Source organism: Sus scrofa, chromosome 1, assembly GCF_000003025.6.
Source record: "Sus scrofa isolate TJ Tabasco breed Duroc chromosome 1, Sscrofa11.1, whole genome shotgun sequence".
Taxonomy (NCBI): Eukaryota; Metazoa; Chordata; class Mammalia; order Artiodactyla; family Suidae; genus Sus; species Sus scrofa.
The window spans coordinates 253,908,929-253,928,732 of NC_010443.5; the positions used below are offsets into that span (position 1 = coordinate 253,908,929).

At 43.7% G+C, this 19,804-nt stretch overlaps 2 protein-coding genes and 1 non-coding gene across 5 annotated transcripts in view; 1 reads left to right on the forward strand and 2 right to left on the reverse strand.

The window, feature by feature from the left end:
- Nucleotides 1-16,755, forward strand: part of PRPF4 (pre-mRNA processing factor 4) — a 19,426-nt gene extending 2,671 nt beyond the window's left edge. The window contains exons 3-14 of one of the 2 annotated variants that reach the window (XM_003353619.5): nucleotides 785-971; nucleotides 4,581-4,668; nucleotides 5,088-5,167; nucleotides 5,341-5,434; nucleotides 6,275-6,369; nucleotides 7,809-7,867; nucleotides 8,304-8,427; nucleotides 10,069-10,158; nucleotides 12,957-13,079; nucleotides 13,194-13,301; nucleotides 13,387-13,505; nucleotides 14,026-14,906. In XM_003353619.5, coding sequence (XP_003353667.2) covers nucleotides 785-971; nucleotides 4,581-4,668; nucleotides 5,088-5,167; nucleotides 5,341-5,434; nucleotides 6,275-6,369; nucleotides 7,809-7,867; nucleotides 8,304-8,427; nucleotides 10,069-10,158; nucleotides 12,957-13,079; nucleotides 13,194-13,301; nucleotides 13,387-13,505; nucleotides 14,026-14,219 — 1,361 coding nt within the window. In that variant the 3' untranslated portion in view covers nucleotides 14,220-14,906. Of the gene's footprint in view, nucleotides 1-784; nucleotides 972-4,580; nucleotides 4,669-5,087; nucleotides 5,168-5,340; nucleotides 5,435-6,274; nucleotides 6,370-7,769; nucleotides 7,868-8,303; nucleotides 8,428-10,068; nucleotides 10,159-12,956; nucleotides 13,080-13,193; nucleotides 13,302-13,386; nucleotides 13,506-14,025 lie in introns of both variants that reach the window. The other variant, XM_005660339.3, reaches the window with a different exon arrangement.
- RNF183 (ring finger protein 183) overlaps nucleotides 15,194-19,804 on the reverse strand; it is a 42,581-nt gene continuing 37,970 nt past the window's right edge. For both annotated transcript variants that reach the window (XM_021067676.1, XM_013993765.2), the window contains one exon: nucleotides 15,194-19,498. In XM_021067676.1, the coding sequence (XP_020923335.1) occupies nucleotides 18,888-19,498 (611 nt within the window). In that variant the 3' untranslated portion in view covers nucleotides 15,194-18,887. The remainder of the gene's footprint in view (nucleotides 19,499-19,804) is intronic.
- Nucleotides 16,851-16,922, reverse strand: TRNAE-UUC. Its single transcript has one exon. It is a non-coding gene; the product is annotated as a tRNA-Glu (tRNA).

Below are 19,804 nucleotides of genomic sequence, written 5' to 3' on the forward strand. Positions count from 1 at the left end.
TTTTGATGTCAGTAACTAGTGGTCCACTGTTTTTAAAATAAAATTATTCATATTTGTCATAAGAAATTCAAATCGTACTGAAAGGTGTAGAAAGACCTCTGCAGATAGGATTCTGTCATTTCTATTAATACTCCCACACATTTTCTTTTTCTGTACACATGTGCTCTGGTGACTTTTTTAACTTTTTATGTTGTTTTAAACATAACAGCATCACTACTATACTTCTCATTTTTCATCCAAATGCTTGTATCTGGGCTGCTGGATTATCCAAAAAGCCTTATAGTCAGAGTTCCCTCTGTGGCAAAGTGGGTTAAGAATCCAACTGCAGTGCCTCCAGTTGCTGCAGAGGTGCGGGTTCGATCCCTGGCCTGGCACAGTGGGTTAGGGGATCTGGTGTTGCCACAATGGAAACTCCTACTAAGACTAGTTTAGAGAGTAGCTCTAGCAGTTGTTAAAATAGTGTTTCTGTTTTACTGTGGATAGAAAGCCCAGTTAACTTGTTAAAGGGACTCTGTACTCTCATTGTCTCATGTCAATTGTATGTTTATATAAGTGTTAAGGTTGCCAGATGAAACAGTATGGCTTCAACCATTTTCCTGTCTTTTAAATCCTGATTATTTTTCTATGATTGGCATACTTTAATAAACCAAGAATCCATAAACTGTTAAGTGTGAAGTAGATAGGACAATTAACTTTCCTTAGAGATATACTCCAATTGTAAGAAATTCTTTCTCCCTACTTGAAGATCTGGTGATTATGCTGATGCTGCCTGTTCTTTTTATAGGAGAAGTGTTTGAAATTGAAGAGCACATCAGTGAGCGACAGGCCGAAGTGTTAGCTGAATTTGAGAGAAGGAAGCGAGCCCGGCAAATCAATGTTTCTACAGATGACTCAGAGGTCAAGGCTTGCCTTAGAGCCCTGGGGGAACCCATCACGCTTTTTGGAGAGGGTCCTGCTGAAAGAAGAGAAAGGTGCCCTTTCTGAATTTTACTCTTTCCTTTTTTTTTTAAATTTGGTTTTTTATTTAATGTATTAATTTAATTTTAATATAATTGAATATATGTTGGCAAGATATTTAGATAAGTTTACTTTTACTTACTTTTTTTTTTTAACTTATTTTTTAGCCATTCCCACTGCATGTGGAAGTTCTTGGGCCAGGGATTGAATCCGCACCACTGCAGTGTCAATCCAGAACCTTAACCTGCCACACCACAAGAGAACTCCCTGGTCTTTCTGTTTTAATCATGGGGTTCTAGTTCCAAATTTTAGTCAGCTAAAACTACTATTCATATCTAAAACTTTTATAGAATATCTCAGATATTGTTGACAGAATATCTTATTAAGTATTATGTATTAATATGGTTTAGTCCTGAATCTGAGTCTTTTTCTTTTTTGCTTTTTATTAGGGCTGCACCTGTGGCATATGGAGGTTCCCCAGCTAAGGGTTGAATCAGAGCTGCAGCTTCCAGCCTCCGCCACAGCCACAGCAACATGGGATCCAAGCCGTGTCTAACCTATCCACAGCTCCCAGCAATGCTGGATCCCCCCCACCCACTGAGCAAGGCCAGGGATTGTCAGATTCATTTCCACTGCGCCACAACTGGGACGCCGTTAATCTGAGTCTTAGTCCAGTTTTTACTCCACTACTAATTTTTCTTTATAAACTGTGAAGAGGATGTTGACATGTTCCCTCCCTTCCTTTCCTCGGTGTGGAGTTGTGAGTTGGGTAAACATTTGTCACCGAACTCTGAAAATTCAAACGACAAACACATTCTTTGTCATTAACATAGAACATAATGACAAGTGTTTTCAGATGTTATTGAAAAGAGGCCCTGTCCTCAGATGATGCTCCTTTGGTGATTTTAAAGTTAAAAAATCTCTTAATGACAGACTAGTCGTATGCACTTAGGAGGACCTGGCCTGCCTGCCTGTCTCTTCGGGAGTTGGGGCTCAGCTCTTCCTCACTCATTGCATTTACTCTTTAGGGCCCTTACTACTCATTTACTCTTCAACCGGCTGCAGACAGACTGACCCCTGCCATGTAGAAATTGCTCTTTATTGAGGTCATCAGCGTATCTTTACTAAGAACAGCCCTAGCACCCGGCCATCTGCTTCCTCCTTCACACACCCCCTTTCCTTGGCTCTCCTCATAAGACCAAATCTTCCTGGTCTTCCTCCCATTTCTCTAGCTAATTCTTCTAAGCTTCTTTTTCCCCTGCCTAACTTTTATACACTTCTATTCTTTGCCCATGTCCAACACTAACTGAGTGATCAGGTCCATTTGCATGACATTGTTGAACACGTATATATTCGGTGACTCCTAGGTCTCTGTAGCCTAGATATTCTAGAGGCACTCAAATTTGACAGGTCTAAATTGAACTCATCTGTTCTCCATCCTTTTCCTATTCTCCTTGCAGATAACACTACCACTCACCCAATTTTCAGTTGAAAACCTGCCTCACCTGTATAACCTGTCAGCAAAATCTTATTCTATGTCTGAAATGTACCTTCAGTGTGTCCTCTTTTCTTTCCCTTTATTGCTTTCACATTTAGACTACTGTAATAGCCCCAAATCTGTTGTGTTGTTTGCTTAAAAATCCTACAGCGTCTTCTTCTTATTTAAACTTTGAGTGAAAAACTCCTAATCATGTTCTTTATCTTAACCTTGTGCCATCTTTCCCCAGTTTTCTAGACTCAGTAGCCATAATGGTACTCCAGGGATAGTCAAGCTCTTTTTTCTGTCTTTCCACTTAATTTTTCTCCTTTTGTTCCCTTCGCTTGCCTTTTAGATCCTTTTTATTCTTTGGAGTTCAGCATAAATATTGCTCCTTAAAGAATCCTATCACCTGACCCCTTGTAAAATAAGCCCCACCATTATGCTGTATCATGACACGTTACTTTTTTGTCTTTTTGCCATTTCTTGGGCTGCTTCTGCAGCATATGGAGGTTCCCAAGCTGGGGTCGAATCGGAGCTGTAGCCACCGGCCTACGCCAGAGCCATAGCAATGCAGGATCCGAGCCGCATCTGCAACCTATGCCACAGCTCATGGCAACGCCGGATCCTTAACTTGCTGAGCAAGGCCAGGGATCGAACCCACAACCTCATGGTTCTTAGTCGGATTCGTTAACCACTGAGCCACAACGGGAACTCCCATGGCATGTACTTTCTTAATCGTCTTTCAGAGGGTATACTTTTATTGTTGTTTGCTGTCTTCTCTAACAGCAAGGTCTGTCTTATTGTGTCCCTTAGATGAATGTCTTTGAGTCCCCACTGCTGTTGTCTTAATTCAGTCCATTAAGACTTAGAGGATGCAACAGTACACTGTCTAATTTCCTTGCCTTTGTGACTTGGCCCTGCTTAGATTTGCAGCCTTTTCTCTCACCAGCCCTTTCCCAGTAGTGCATGGTCCAGCCGCACCGTACTGTTGTGATTCCATGGTTTTCTGACCTCCAGACCTTAACATTTGTTGAACCTTCTGTCTCAGCTGTCCTTTCTCATTCTTGACCTACTGACCTAATTAATTGAGAACCTTCATGAGGCCTTCACTGATTCCCTTCAGGCCTAGGTTATTTTTTATTTATTTGTTTATTTTCTCTTTATGACTACATCTGTAGCACATGGAAGTTCCCGGCCTAGGCATCAAATTGGAACTGCAGCTGCCAGTCTGCACCACAGCCATGCAGGATCCAAGCTGCATCCGTGACCTACACCGAACCTTACTCCAAGGCTGGATCCTTAACCCACTGAGTAAGGCCAGGGATGGAATTAGCATCCTCATGGAGACTATGTTGGCTTCTTAACCTCCTGAGCCACAGTGGGATCTCCCAGGCCTAGGCTGTTTACTCCTTCTATGATTCCCCTTAGCAGCCTGGGCTTACCACTATCATAACACTTAATGTAATGTACTATGGTTCCCCAGTACTTTCTGTATATCCTGTATCCTGTCCACCCTCACCTCCACCCCCGCCATGCTACTTGAAATCAAGAACTGTTTCCTAGTCTTTTTTTTTTTTCTTGGCTTTTTAGGGCTGCACCCACGACATATGGAAGTTCCCAGGCTAGGGGTCAAACCAGAGCTGCAGCTGCTGGCCTGCACCACAGCCACAGCAACTCAGATTCCACGCTGCATCTGCGACCTACACCACAGCTCACGGCAACGCCAGATCCTTAATCCACTGAGCAAGGCCAGGGATCAAACCCGTGTTCTCATGGATACTAGTCGGATTCATTACTGCTGAGCCATGATGGGAACTTCCGCTCAGTCATTTTTTATACTCAGCACCTGAGTCAGTATCCAGCACATTGTGGCGTTGAGTGATTCACAGCCCAAGTGGTAGCAGTGGTGGGGCTGGCTGACAACTAAGTTGAACAGGGTGATTGCTTTTAGTTCAATTTAGGGACTCTGCAAATCAAGACCTCTGAGTGGAAGAAATCACACAGGAAGTTCAGGCATCACCACGTGACTCCTAAAGAAGGTGGCCTGGGTTTGAATGGTGAGAGAGTAGGGCTGACTTGTCCTCTTCTTAGAGAGACTTTTCACAATCTCACCTCTATTTAAATCTGATCTTTTTGGTAACAGGTTAAGAAACATCCTCTCAGTGGTCGGTACTGATGCCTTAAAAAAGACCAAAAAAGATGATGAGAAATCCAAGAAGTCCAAAGAAGAGGTAAATATGTCTTCGACTTCATAGTATAAACATGCAGTGAACAAGGGGGTAGTGCTCTCGTCTTCTGCTTTCGGTGGTTTACTTTGCTAGATTAGGGGACGGGGAGTCGAAGACTCTACTGCTCAGAAAGAGTTGTTGGCAGTAGTTTGTGGTTCCTGTGTAAGTCTAAATGGAGGTAAGTCAGTTTCCCATTCAAGACAGAACCATAGCATTCTTGGTGTCGCTTTTAATAAGGAACCAGAAACCATCCAATGAGAGTTCATAGAAAGAAACACAGGAGAAGGCACATGTACCTGATTTCGTCCTATTCCTGAACCAATTCACCTTTTTTCTGGGCAATTATAATAGGAAATTGACAGCAATAAAAGGGGTAGGCATTGCTTGAGACTTGACATTTCTACTCTTAATTTAACTTTCAGTATCAGCAAACCTGGTACCATGAAGGACCAAACAGCCTGAAGGTTGCTAGACTGTGGATTGCTAATTATTCACTGCCCAGGTAAGGAGAGCCTTGAGAGGGAGGAAAGAGCATACTTTTTCTTACTTCCTCTCAAAGACTGAGAATCTGCTTTATAATTACTGTGGTTGTTCATTAAAGTTGAGTGGTAGAGAGACTTGTGTGGACCCTTGTTTCCAACCCCTTTGCTCAGGGTGATAATGCTTCTGTCACAGGGCAATGAAACGCTTGGAAGAGGCCCGTCTTCATAAAGAGATTCCTGAGACAACTAGAACCTCCCAGATGCAAGAGCTGCACAAGTCTCTCCGGGTGAGATGCTCTCAGCGATTGTCCAATGTCTTGAAGATTCTTAAATATTTATTAGATGTTCTACTTTGGCCTGTCTCTAGCAAGTGAAGCCAGCTATGCTTATCCTTCTCTGCTTACACTGTTGCTGTTTGCAAGAAGCTATCAGTTAAGGTGGCAGGAAGCTAGTGTCCTTTGTACTCTGCAGAGTCCTGTGCTTCTACTCTTCAGTTCTCCGTTTTAATACATTAGACTGTACTTTAGATCTTGCCATGGCTTTCCTGTTTTTTGGGGGGGTTTGGTTTTTGGGGTGGTTTTTTTTTTTTTGTCATTTTAGGGCTGCACCTGTGGCACATGGAGGTTCCCAGGCTAGAGGTCTAATTGGAGCTACAGCTGCTGGCCTATGCCACAGCCACGGCAATGCCAGATTCGAGCCGAGCCTGCAAGTCTGCACCACAGCTCATGGCAAGTCGGATCCCTAACCCACTGAGCAAGGCCAGGGATTGAACCTGCAACCTCATGGTTCCTGGTCGGATTCGTTTCCACTGTACCACGATGGGAACTTCGGCTTTCCTGTTTATATTTAGCTGACAGAAGCTAGTGATACTAAGACTGTAGAAGACAGCTGGATGGAGTTTCCATTCATTCATTGATACAAATGTCTCCTACCAAAAAAGGGTGGAGTAATCTACGAGTGGGTTTGAATTGGAAAGGTGTTGGGAGGGTTTTTTTGTTGGGGGTGGAGGCACAATGGGGAGGGTTGGGGTGTGTGTATGTGTATGTGTGTGATTTTTTTTTTACTGGTGGAAAATCCAAGAAGGTCTGAGATTAGCCTGATAATGATCCTTTGTTTGTCTTTTTAAGTCTTTGAATAATTTCTGCAGTCAAATTGGGGATGATCGGCCTATTTCCTACTGTCACTTTAGTCCCAATTCCAAAATGCTGGCCACAGCTTGTTGGTAAGTCCCATTTTACAGTGCCATTTTTTTTCTAAGTGGGGTTCGGGGAAAAAAATCAGCATTGGTCTTACAAAGCCATTTCTATACCATTTGCCTCTGCTTCTCATGGCCACACCACGCTCGAGAGGTCAGTGCTCATTCATTGTATTTTACAGCAGAGCCTTCAATTAGCAGTTCTTAGTGTTCCCAAGGGACCCCAGAGATCCCTGACATGTCTGTCGTGTCTTGGTACTTGCATCATTTTGGAGCAGGTATATAAGTGAGCTTATAGACTGGCTACTCTGCCCATCTCGATACAGCTTTTCTTTTTTAGTTGTGTGACTTCATCTCTGTAATTCAGTTTCCTTATTGGTAAAGGTGAGATCATGTTTGTAAAGCATTTTGCCGTGATAGTGCCTAGTAGGTGGTAAGGACTCAGTAAACACGGATTATTATTTTTATCTTCATTTTGTTTTCCATTTGCCACTACATGTGCAGAAAACTCTTAGAGAGTGATAACTTTGTTGTTTTGTTTTATTTAGTTATTTAGTTAGTTCTTCTTGTGGGAGGGGAAACGTCTTTTATATTATACACACAGGAGCTCCTTGACTAGGCAGAAATTGAGACTGTGGTTCAGGAGAAAGCCGAGGACCTACACAATTCCCTCCACCCCTCCACGCCTCAGTTACCTTCATTATAAAGTAGAAATGATCATTGTCATAGGTCTGTCATAAGGATCATTTGAGGTGATAGATATGAAAATAATGTATTGGAAATTTTCCATAATAAAGCCTTTTTTTTTTTTTTTTTTTGCTTTTTAGGGCTAAACCTATGGCATATGGAGGTTGCCAGGCTAGGGGTCCAGTCAGAGCTACAGTTGCCAACACCACAGCCACAGCAACGCAGGATCTGAGCTGCATCTGTGACCTACACCACAGCTCAGGGCAACACCGGATCCTTAACCCACTGAGCGAGGCCAGGTGTCGAACCCACAACCTCATCGTTCCTAGTCAGATTTATTTCTGCTGTGCCACGACAGGAACTCAAAAGTAAAGCTTTTTTAAAAAACTTTAAGTATTTTAAAATTTTAAGAAGAGCAAAATGCTATTCACATTTCAGGAGAGTGTGTCATTGTTAATATTGTTGTTGGAGAGTTTAATTCATCTTACCTTCTCCCAGAACTTGATCCAAGGGTTAAGGAGAAGAGCAACCTCTGCTGTAATAGTTATAGTCCAGTAGGGGCCTCTGGCTGCATGAGATCTGGATATAGCCTTCTTCTCCAACCCTTCAAATGATAAGCCTCTTCTTTTCCATTTTCTTTTCTTTCTGCCACTATAATGTTTATGGGGCGGCGCTGGGGGGTGGGGGGTGTGACGAGATTGTCCTTTAGTCATATTACCAAGGTACCTTTTCCTTCCCAGACCAACCCTGGCTGAGATGCTTTCCTTTGTATTTGATAGGAGTGGGCTTTGCAAGCTCTGGTCTGTTCCTGATTGCAATCTCCTTCACACTCTTCGAGGTGAGTTAGAATCTTGTCTGAACCTCAGTCTTTTTCCCAGTTGACCTCTGTCAAGCAGTATGACTCTAAAACTGCATGACGCTCAGACCCAGTACATACAATTAATTCTTGGCTTGATTTGACTCTGGCTGCAAGGCTGGTGGATAATAACTTTATATACATACCATTTTTCTTTCGTGCCCTGCTCCACTCTGGCATTTACAATCTCTTAAACCAAAAAAACAGTTTTTTGTGTGTTTTGCCTTTTAAAATATAATTTATGTATTAATTTGAATTAAAATAGCTCGATTTTTCAGTAGTTGAATAATTACTTTAATACCCTTTAGTTCCCATGGTCCCTGATGTATGTGTACATAATATTCAGCCTTGTCTGTATTTACACTTGAGTTGTAAGGGAGCAGGAACCCTTTGCTTTTCATCTTTTACGCTCCTTCAGGCCATAACACAAATGTGGGAGCAATTGTCTTCCATCCGAAATCCACTGTCTCCTTGGACCAAAAAGATGTCAATCTGGCCTCTTGTGCTGCTGATGGTTCTGTGAAGCTTTGGAGCCTTGACAGGTGAATATTACTGTTCTGTCCATACTGCAGTCACTAAAGTAAATAGTTGATTGGTTGGCCCTTGGGACCTGAAAATCTGGTGTTTAACCCCAGAGATTCTGTAACGGTTGGGGTAAGTTAGTGCGAAAGTAGAGAGGAAGAGTTTTTTCTTAGACCTTTTCTCCCCGGAGACGTTGTGTCAGGGTTTTCTTCTTTGTTAATTTTGTACCTTGATTTTTGCCTCTAATATTAGTGGCCACTGTTTCTTGGCTTCGGTTACTCTGAAAAGGTCCATTATACCCCCCCTCCCTGTGTGACAGATTGACATTGGAGAAATGCGCTGTTTGGCAGATTGACTAAAGGGAAGATTCTAGGCAGCACATTGGTTCTTAGCAAGCAGCCACAGGGGAGAGGAGAGTTCTGTCACTTGCCAAGGAAGTACTGTCTCCTCCCAACATGATCCTCTTTATGTCGACCATATTTTCCAATTTCAGCAGTTGTTTTTGTTGTTGTTTTAAGGTGTTTGTGATGCTTGTTTTCCAAGAAAATTTTGGAAGCACCTTGTTGGCTAAAAGACATCTGAATTCAGTTGCTTAATTTTCTTTTTTTAGAAAAGCACATGAAGCTTTTGTTTTAGGATTTTTTGAAGAACTAATTAGTGTCTCCACTTTTTGCCAGACAGGATCTTGCCTGTGAGCACAGCAAGTTTTAATTGGCTTTGGTAATACATAGCAATATTTGTTCCCCTAGGCTTTGATTAGTTCTACGTATGCACACTGACAAAGTTCCCTTTTTAATTGCCCTCTTTAGGGTTCATGTTTATTTCCTTTCTCTGGTGTTTCAGGTCTTCTTTCTGTGGTTGCTGGTAGTAGAATTTAATGGCTGCCAAAAGGAAACAAAGCCTCTGTCTGTTTAGGAGTTCCCTCTTTCATATGGATCTTGGACAAGATGAAATTCGAGAAAAATTATCTGAAATCCACTTGCACCAAAATTGATATGACCTTATATCTTTATTATTATTTATTTTTTTTGGGGGGGGTCTTTTTTGGGGATGCCGCACCCACAGCATCTGGAGGTTCCCAGGCTAGGGGTCGAATCAGAGTTGTGGCCGCCGGCCTATGCCACAGCCACAGCAACGCCAGATCTGAGCCACGTCTACGATCTATACCACGGCTCACGGCAATGCCGGATCCTTAATCCACTGAGAAGCCCAGGGATCAAACCCACAACCTCATGGTTCCTAGTTGGATTCATTTCCACTGTGCCACGATGGGAACTCCCGTGTCTTTATTAAAGTATTTTTTTTTCTAGAATCTCAGCACTCCTTGTCAGGCTGAAAGATCTTTTATCCTTTTCAAATCTTAAGTGGTATAGCATTAAGAGTTTACTGTCATTGTGAATCGAAATAGAAAGTTTATTGAAGTACTTACTGTAGGCAGTTTTGCCATGTGGGCCCATGAAATGGTCCTAGCGCTTTTATAATCTTGGGAAGTGAGTAAAATTACCATTACCCCTAAAATTTTAACAGATTACAAGCTTAGTTACAGTTTGGCCTATCAAACCATGCAAAATGGGTGCATATGTGCTCAGCAGTTGATAAATTCAGTGAATATTTACATGACTGTAAAATATTTTACTTACATATTCTGGATTCCTTTTCAGTGATGAACCAGTGGCAGATATTGAAGGCCATACAGTACGTGTGGCTCGTGTAATGTGGCATCCATCAGGACGCTTCTTAGGTACCACCTGGTAAGCTATCTTCTTATTGTTCTGTCCATACAGGCCTCTGGCATCTTGGTATTCTTTACGCTAACTGCCAAGTACATTTTTAGAGCAGAGATCTTTTAAAGTATGACTTTTTTTTCCCCAGGTAAAATATTCTTGGACTATAATAAATCAGAATCAGAAAGAATAAGATATAGTTAGGGTCAAGTGTATTTGTTTTTTTGTTTGTTTGTTTTTGGGCTTTTTAGGGCTGGACCCGTGGCACATGGAGGTTCCCAGGCTAGGGGTCAAATCGGGGCTACAGCTGAAGGCCTACGCCACAGCCACAGCAATGCAGGATCCGAGCCGAGTCTGCCACCTACGCCACAGTTCATGCAACCCCAGATCCTTAACCCACTGAGGGAGGCCAGGGATCGAACCCACGTCCTCGTGGATGCTAATCAGGTTCATTAACCGCTGAGCCACAATGGGAACTCCAAGTGTATTTGTTTTTAAATTGCAGGTAATCTGAAATTTCAAAGTCATTAATTGCCAGAAAACTCGAGTTTTTCTCTTTCTTGGCCAATACTAGAGGTGTTTTGGGGGAGGGCAGGGGCGTTTGTTTTGCAATACTTTGTATTACACTTTCTCTGCTTACAAATCAGTTTCCTTTTCTGTTTCTGTAAATTCAGTGAGGCCAGAATCTGTTAAAGAATTTTTTTTTTTTTTTTTTTTGCTTTTTAGGGCTGCACCCGTGGCACATGGAGGTTCCCAGGCTAGGGGTCTAATCAGAGCTGCAGCTGCTGACCTACGCTCCAGCCACAGCAATGCCAGATCCAAGCCTGTTCTGTGACCTGCAACACCAGATCCTTAACCCACCGAGCAAGTCCAGGGATTGAACCCACAACCTCATGGTTCCTAGTCAGATTTGTTTCCGATGTGCCACGATGGGAACTCCCATATTAAAGAATTTTTTGATACCACTTATATGCAGGGCAATGGATATAAGTGTATATAATTCTTTAACTCCCATGTTAAAGAATTTTTTGAGATACTACTCATATGTAGAGCAGTGGATTTAAGTATATATTATAAGTATATGATATAAGTATATTGAATTGTATGTATGTGACACATCCCCATTGTTGGAGGACCAAGGGAATGAAAAGTGCCCACCAAACTGTGAAGGTGTCTTGAGACCAAAAAATAAGGCAGGGAGCTCCATATAACCCATGGATCTGTTAATTTTAGGGCAGCTTACAGGGTAGGATCCAGTGGACAACAATCCAGAAGCACTCACAGCTGCGCTCCATACCCCAAAGGAGCCACTGGGACAGTTTTACATGTAACCTAGGGTTTGGGGCTATGTGCTTAGAAACTGGAAGTACATTAAGTGAAGATTTATGAATGGGTAACTAGTGGGTGCTGAGAATACATCAGCAAAGGTTTTCATCATTGTTTGGGGACTAACAGAGTGTAGAGGCCACCTAGTCCTAATGATCATTAAACCGTATCTATTAACTACAAACCCCTTGACGACAAAGAGTGATTTACTGCACAGTCCAGCTCTGGGGAGGGTCAGCAGAAGGACAAGAACTGTACAGGCCCAGGACGGCGTCAGTTATGTTCGCAGCCATGCATTTGTCCACAGAGAAAACGTTTGCATCACCCCAGGAAGTTCCTTCGTGCCCTTTCCCAGTCAACTCCTCCTTCCAAAGCAACCACTGACCTGATTTCTCTCACCATAAATTAATTCTCTCTATTCATACTCTGTGAATTCATTCTTTTACTCAGCAGAACATTTTAAGATCCATTCATGCCATTGCACATATCAGTAGTTCCTTTTTAATGCTGAGGAGTATTAAGTGGTATAACTGCCACCGTTTGTTCATCCATTCTCCTGTTGATGGACACTTGGGCTGTTTCCAGGCTTTGGCTAGTCAGAATAAAGCTGCAGTAAATACCCTTGCACAATGCTTTTTGTGGACCTGTTTTCCTTTCCTTCTCTTGAATAAATACCTAGTAATAAATTTGCCAGGTTATAGGGCAGGTATACATGTTAACTTTTTTAAACTTCCAAGTGGTTTTCCATAGTGTTGGTACCATTTTACAGTCCCAGAATTCTGGTATCTTCACATCCTTGCCAATATTATCATCCTTGTCAATTTTATCATTTTGCCCAGTCTAGTGAGTATATAGTGAAATCTCATGGCTTCAATTTTTACTACTGTAATGACCATTGGTGTTGAGAACTTTGTCGTCTGCTAATTGGCTATGTATATATCCTCTTTCGTCCAGTGTCTAGGTGCTTTATTAAGTGTTTTGTTTCTCTTGTCTTTATTTCCATGTGCGTAACGGTTCTACCACCATTTATTGAAGAGACTTCCCTTATTGAAATTGCCTCAGAGGCCGCATTGAAAATCATTTGACTGTATATATGTGAGCCTATTTCTATACTTTGTTCTCTTCTATTGATCTCTTGTTTATGATTGATTTGTGTATCCCCAGCATTCCATTTAGGTCCCAGTAAATGGTCAGTGATTGGAAAGACATAACAGTGGAATTGGGGAAGAAAGAAAGCAACAAAATCTTTGCTGGGCCATTTTTAGGAAATTCCCTTTTTAAAATAGCCACTGAAGTAGATTTAGAGGAAGTCCAGGATAGCAGCCCAGACAGACAGTTGTTGAGGCTTCGTTCTTGAGGCATTGTTTATGCCAGAAAAGAATTTGTTAATGTGGTTGTGTGAGTAATTTCAGAAACAATTTGAACCTCAGCTGTTTATTGTACTTCGTATATTGTAGGAACTGCATATCTGCTAGCTAATAGTTAGTTTGACTTTTTAGCTATGACCGTTCATGGCGCTTATGGGATTTGGAGGCTCAAGAAGAGATCCTGCATCAGGAAGGCCACAGCATGGGTGTGTATGACATTGCCTTCCATCAAGATGGCTCTTTGGCTGGCACCGGGTAAGGCTTCTTGCACATAGCCGGGGCAGCTCGGTAGTCTCACCTCTTGTGTACACCTGCTTCCACAGAGAACTAGGTTCAAAGTGTTCATTCATTCATAAATTATTTTATCAGGGGACTGGATGCATTTGGTCGAGTTTGGGACCTGCGCACGGGACGTTGTATCATGTTCCTCGAAGGCCACCTGAAGGAGATCTATGGAATAAATTTCTCCCCCAATGGGTAAAATAAGCTCATTGAAGGGTGGAGGGAGTTATTGGTCAGCAAGTGCTCTGTTTCTAATGTCAGTACTACATGTGATCCACAGCTACCACATTGCAACTGGCAGTGGTGACAACACCTGCAAAGTGTGGGACCTTCGGCAACGGCGTTGTGTCTATACCATTCCTGCCCATCAGAACTTAGTAACTGGTGTCAAGTTTGAGCGTAAGCTTTCCTCCTGTTGTAGGCTTAATTGCAAGACAGATTGCACTTCTGTGGAATGTAGGCCTGGCGTTAGCTTAACTTGGAAGCGGAACAGGAGAGCATTTGAACTCTCTTGAAGAAAAAAATTATAATTTCCTTCCCTCCACCACATTTCAAGGCAGAGCTATGGCACAGCATGCTTCTCCTTGCTGGGAAGGAAAGAATACTTCTGTGAATGGTTTGCTTCCTTTTTTGTTTCCCCATGGAAGTCCCAAGGACCGCATCCTTACTGCTACTCTGAACAGGTTGTCTCTCAGGAAAAGAGCCAGAGGACCTTAGTCATGTTCTTTGTTTCCCGAAGTCTGCCTGTTAGTTGTTTTCTTTTTCCTAGAGGCCTAGTTAAGAACATAGATCAGAGTGTTGGGTTTTGCTGAATGCGATAATACCTTCATTTTCAAAAGAGTATGTTCTAGCAGATTTTTATGCTTTTATCTTCTTATGCTCTTTTGAATACTTGAATTCCTTCCCTTTTCTTTTGTAGCTATCCATGGGAATTTCTTGCTCACTGGTGCCTATGATAACACAGCCAAGATCTGGACCCACCCAGGCTGGTCCCCACTGAAGACCTTGGCCGGCCATGAAGGCAAAGTGATGGGCCTAGACATTTCTTCCGATGGGCAGCTCATAGCCACTTGCTCATATGACAGGACCTTCAAGCTCTGGATGGCCGAATAGGCAGGACCATAGAAAAAGGACGCTACCTCCCTCTCACAGAGCCATTTTCAAAAGAAAGGAATCGATGTGTTTTGTTCTATCATGTTTTTGCCAGTTACCATGCATAGATCCGCAAAAGAGTTGGATTTCCACGTCAGCTCCCACTGTAGGCAGGCCGCCCCCTCCTTGGGTGTTGATGATAAACCCCTTTCATGGTTGAAATTTTAATTTTCATCTTCAGGCCCTGCCACGAACTGTGTGGACATTGTGTTTCTTAATCCTTTGTTTGGATGCCCTGTTGCCTCCCTCACAGTACTCAGGATTCCATTTTGAATTCTTGAAACTTGACTTTCCATTACATGGTACATGCTTCAGGACCACACGTGACCCAGAGAGCAAGGGCTGGGCTATAGTCTGAGCAGAGAGGCACATCTCACCACACGCTGGCTAAACAGTGGCTGGCAGAGCAAGAACCCTGAGAGCGGAAGGTGAAGAGGTAAACCACAGCTATGCTCGGGTTTTGTAGTTGAGCTTTTTACCTCTTCCTGTCGAGTTCACTTGGAATGCTCATTGCACCAGGAAGCTCAGAAATAAACATTTGCCTCGTCACATAATGCCTTCCATTTTGCTTGGAAGTTTGGCATCCTTTGTTGTTACCCAAAAGCTGGGCCAGTGTGAAGAGTCAATGAAATTTTTAGAAAGCAAAAATGACGTCTCTGTTGTCTTCTCTTTGTTTGAAGGATATACCCCTCATGTTGAGATAACTTGGGGAAAATCTGTAATGGGTATTCCTAAACATAAGCTGCTTTTTTCCTTTTTTTGGGCGGCCACGTGGCATATGGAGTTCCCGGGCCAGGGATCAGAGCCGAGCCACAGCTGTGACAACACCGGATCCTTAATCCACTGTGGGTTAAACCTACGTCCCAGTGCTCCCAAGGCGCCACCAATCCTGTTGCACCACAGCAGGAACTCTTTTTTTTTTTTTTTTTTTTTTCTTCCTTCATTACACACTTGCTACAGAGTAAAATTCTATTATAAAAACTACCCTTTAGGAGTTCTTCTGTGGCATAGCAGGTTAAGGATCTGGCATTTTCACTGCTGTGGTGTAAGTTGCTGCTATGGCATGGGCTCAGCCCCTGGCCTGGGAACTTCCACGTCCCATGGCTGCATCCAAAAATAAAACTGTCCTTTATACAATGATTTTGTATAGTTAAGTATTTTCTGAATCCCAGCCATGAGTCTACAGAGGTTCTTATTTTTCAGTTTGAGATACAGCAGGTAATCTCTATGGCTTGCTCCAATTCTATCTCCTTAGTAATAAGCATTGTCAGTGAATTTTTTATTTATTTTTCTTAATATGGGCTGTTGCATTTTGGGCCAGACTCCCCATGAACTGTATCTGGACTCTAGTTCTTCATTGCCAGTGCAGCAGTTACCTTCACCTCTTTCTACCCCACGTATACAACCACTGAACTCTGAAATTGGGCAGTAAATTCACACAAAAGCATAGGAATTTGGAAAAAAAGGATTGTGTGTAGAGAATTCAAGAAGGGCTTATATGATGGCTTCTAGTTGAATGTTCAAAATAGCACTTTTCATTTGCCGTGCTGGGGAGGCTGAGAGTGACTGTCTAGCTCTGTCATGCGGACTGTGTGTGATGTGTAGCTAAATCGTCTGTTTGACCTGATTTCAACTATAACCAAATAGTTGCATATCCTGTGTGTCTGTTCAACTTGTGGGATTATCAGCTCTACCCTCCACTGGGCATTTCACTGTAGCTTAAGTATTAATGGGCTCTTATTTCCTCCACAGTTGGCCATGAAAAATTATTTTTTCATTACTGCCTTTGTAGTGTGTATAAACTAATAATGACCATTAGTGTATTAGCATGCAATTTGAATATAGTGTGGTAAACGTTTCAGTTTTCAAGTTGAAATTTTACTATACGTTTCATGAAAAAAACTTTTTTTTTCAGTTGTTCCAAGAGATTTAGAGGTGGCAACAAGAGATTTAGAAGTTGCCATGTTTAGTATAGGCATTTCCTCTAAGCCTTTGGCAAAACAAATGTCTTGTGGAATATACATTTCTTCATTGGAAATATCATTGTTAGCACTTAGCCGAGGAGCATAAACCAAGTATGGCATTTCATCATAATGGTGAGATAAATATCATACCATCATTAGACAGGACACTTACTCTGCCTCGACACTGCCAGGCACATTCAGACGTCTTGTTTCATCCTCACAATCTAATTTTACCCCTTCTACTTGGAGAACTTACAAGAAACCTAGTGTTTTTCAATAGGATACTATTGGCAATTTAGGATGGATGATATTTTGTTGTGTAGAATTTTGAGCCTTGCAGCGTGTCTTAGCATCCCTACCTCTGGAGTACCAACAGCCCCTGCCTCGGAGTACCAAAGATTTCTAAATGCTTTCTGGAAGGATGGCACTGCCCCAATATTAGAACTATTGAAGATGAAGACAGAAGTTGCCATGTTTAGTATAGGCTTCCCCAGTAAAAAATACTCAAAGCTGAGTTTTATTTGGTGAATCAGACACTCCAAGAGTATAAGTCTGTTTTGTTTTTGTGTTTTTGTTTGGGGGCTGGGATGTTGGCCTCAGTGTGCTGTGGCTTAATGTGGGATCTCAGTTCCCAGGCCGGGGATTGAACCCAGACCACAGCAGTGAAAGTGCGGAATCCTAACCACTAGACCACCAGGGAACTCCCCTCCCTGTGAGTTCTATTTTGACTGAAAGGCCACACATACGAGCTGGATGACATTGAACAAGGCAGCTCAACTTCAGGAGCCTCAGTTTCATCTATGAAATGGGATGAATCCTGTTTGCCGTCAGGAGCAGTAGGCCCTAGTTACAGAGGCAATGCCCCTTCTTGAGCATCCCCCAGCTCCTCTCGGATCCTCATGGCTCTGACAATGTGGTGAGATCACTGCCTAATTTACCTGCCACAAAGTTATGGAGGAAGGCTGTGTAAAGAAATGAAGTCAGTGGGGAGAGGTGGAGTCCCAGCTTTCATGTAATTATCTTTGATGGCGCAAGTGGAAAGGTGGATGCTAGTCCCCTGGCAGGATATGTAGGTGGCTTTCCAATTTCATAATGAAGAATTTTTTCTTCATGGTGGAGCTCAAGACCGCTTGGTTTTCCTAAACTTGAAGTATATGTCTTGGCTATTTTGGAATATCTGGAACATTAAGACCCCTAAGAATTTATAGAAGCTACCTTTATTAAATGTTAGAGCAAATAAAACCAACTCAATATCTGGCCTTATTCTATAGTTATTCTACAAAGCAAAGAAAAAAAAAAATCTCGTGATGGTGTTTTAACTGCTTTTGAGGTTGTTTCAGAGCCCCAAGCAACCAGATGATATTTAAAGTGGGGAAGCAGGAGTTCCCGTAGTGGCTCAGCAGAAATGAACCCGGCTAGTATCCATGAGGACGCAGGTTTGATCCCTGGCCTCACTCAGTGGGTTGAGGATCCAGCATTGCCATGAACTGTGGTGTAGGACCTATCACAGTCACGGCTCAGATCCCGAGTTGCTGTGGCGTAGGACCACAGCTGTAGCTTCAATTCGACCCTTAGCCTGGGAACCTCCATGTGCTGCCGGTGCGACCCTAAAAAGACCAAAAAAAGGGGGGGGGGCAGAAATCAGGGTTTTAGACATTGCAGAAGTAGCAACTTGTAGTCAAGCAGCACCCCGAGCATCCAAATTCTGCCTAGTTTTCCTTGGTTCCTAGATTCTGTCATATAAAAATGAAAACCGGGTCCCCGCCCCTGCAAGGCCTGGGATGGGAGCTAAGGCTTTTACTCTACCTGGGGTTTCTGCCTTAGCTCCTAAGGCCAGAATTACAATGGTTAGGGGAGAGCAATCAGCTCCACCCTGCACCTACCAGGAGAAATAAAAACCTTTTCCTCCAAATCACAGATTGCTTCAAGTCACTGATTCTGGTTTTTTCACCTTAAAACCTTTATCCTCAACACTTATAAATCACATACTGACAAGAGGTCGTCTTGTACCTGAAGCAGCTGAGTGAGGGTGCCCTTGCTGATAAGGACTCTGACGGCCACCCTGGATGATCCTAGGCTTCTCTTCCCCTAGTCCTGACAGAGCACCGGCCAAATGGTTGTTGAATGAGTAAGTGAATGATGTAATGAATGCGGGCCATTTTTACTGGGACTGGTGACAAGACATCCAAAGAGAAAACTGAAAGGGGGGGGGACACACACACTGGCTCACAGTTGAAGTCCACTTTCCAAGTTTTTTAGCAACAAACAGTAAAAAGAGCAACTCAGGGTTAAAAAAAAAAAAATGTGAACTGAGTTCAAAGCAGTTCCAGTAAGAAATGCAACTTGCTCTCTGGGCTGGTTAGGTTCTGGACACCATTGTCCAGCCCTTTGGCACAACTTGCTAAGTAGCTCTGTAATCACAGATCTGCTTCTCTGTGCTTCCAGGACCCAGAGCTCTCTTCATATCTTTCCCCAGCCCTTCAGCTCTCAGAGGTTCTCATTACTGCCAGATTCTCTGTTCCTAGAAGCAGACGCAAAGCCTAGCTGATCCCTGGGTTGTAAAACTGAGCAATACTACAAAGGAAGCCAATCCCGAATGAGGCTCTGCAGTCCCCCTGCTCAGCGGCAGCCAAGAAAGGCCTGGTTCCTTGTCTGGAGCAGACGCTCACCCCACACCCCAGAGGAACTGCTTGGTCCAGAAGATGGAGAAGATGAGCAGCAGGGTGACGCTGAGGACGACGGCCATCAGGTAGGCGAAGATGCGGAACTGCGGGTTGCGGAAGCACTGCCTCAGAGAGGAGCGGCTGGGGCTGGGGCTGGGCGCCGGCCTGCTGGTAGGGGCCGTGTCCTGGGGGAGCCCAGCCTGGCTCGCAGGCTCGGGGCCCAAGTCCAGCGTGTAGACGCGGGGCTGGCGCAGGAAGTAGCGGTTCTTGGGCTGGTCCTTGAGGCAGAGCTGGCGGCCTTCCAGGATGACGTGGTGGGGCTCCAGGCGGAGCAGGGTGAGCACGGCAGTATCCGTGGGCAAATCAGTGACAGGCTGCCCGGAGGCCAGCACCGTGGGCTGGCGACAGAGCGGGCACAGCAACCGGCGCCGGGCCGGAGTCACCAGGCTGAGGTGGGCCAGGCATTCCACGCAGAAGGAGTGGCAGCAGTCCAGCACTTTAGGGGTGTGGAAGGTGTTGTTGAAGGGGTTCCAGCAGACGGGGCACTCAGGCTCCCGGCCCTGCAGCTCGGCCATCCTCAGTCCGGACACCGGGAGGTCTGGCAGGAGATGTCCTGGCAGAAAGGACAAAGGAGCAAAGGAACTCCCATTAAACTCTATGCCTGGGCTCGGCCCTAGGCTGTGTCCTGTGGATTGTTCAAAGGGGTTATCACCCACATTTCACAGATGAAAAACTTGGATTCAAAAAGATGAAGCGATTGTTCCAGATCTCCCAGTTCCTAAGCCATAGAGTTAGCCTCCTGTCTATGGGGCAAAGGCCTGAGCCACCTCACCATTAGCGAGCTCCCCCTGGAGGAGAGGCTCTGTAGGGAAATGAATAAAAGTGCTCTTTGTGCTGCAGGCAATTACCCTTGGCTTCT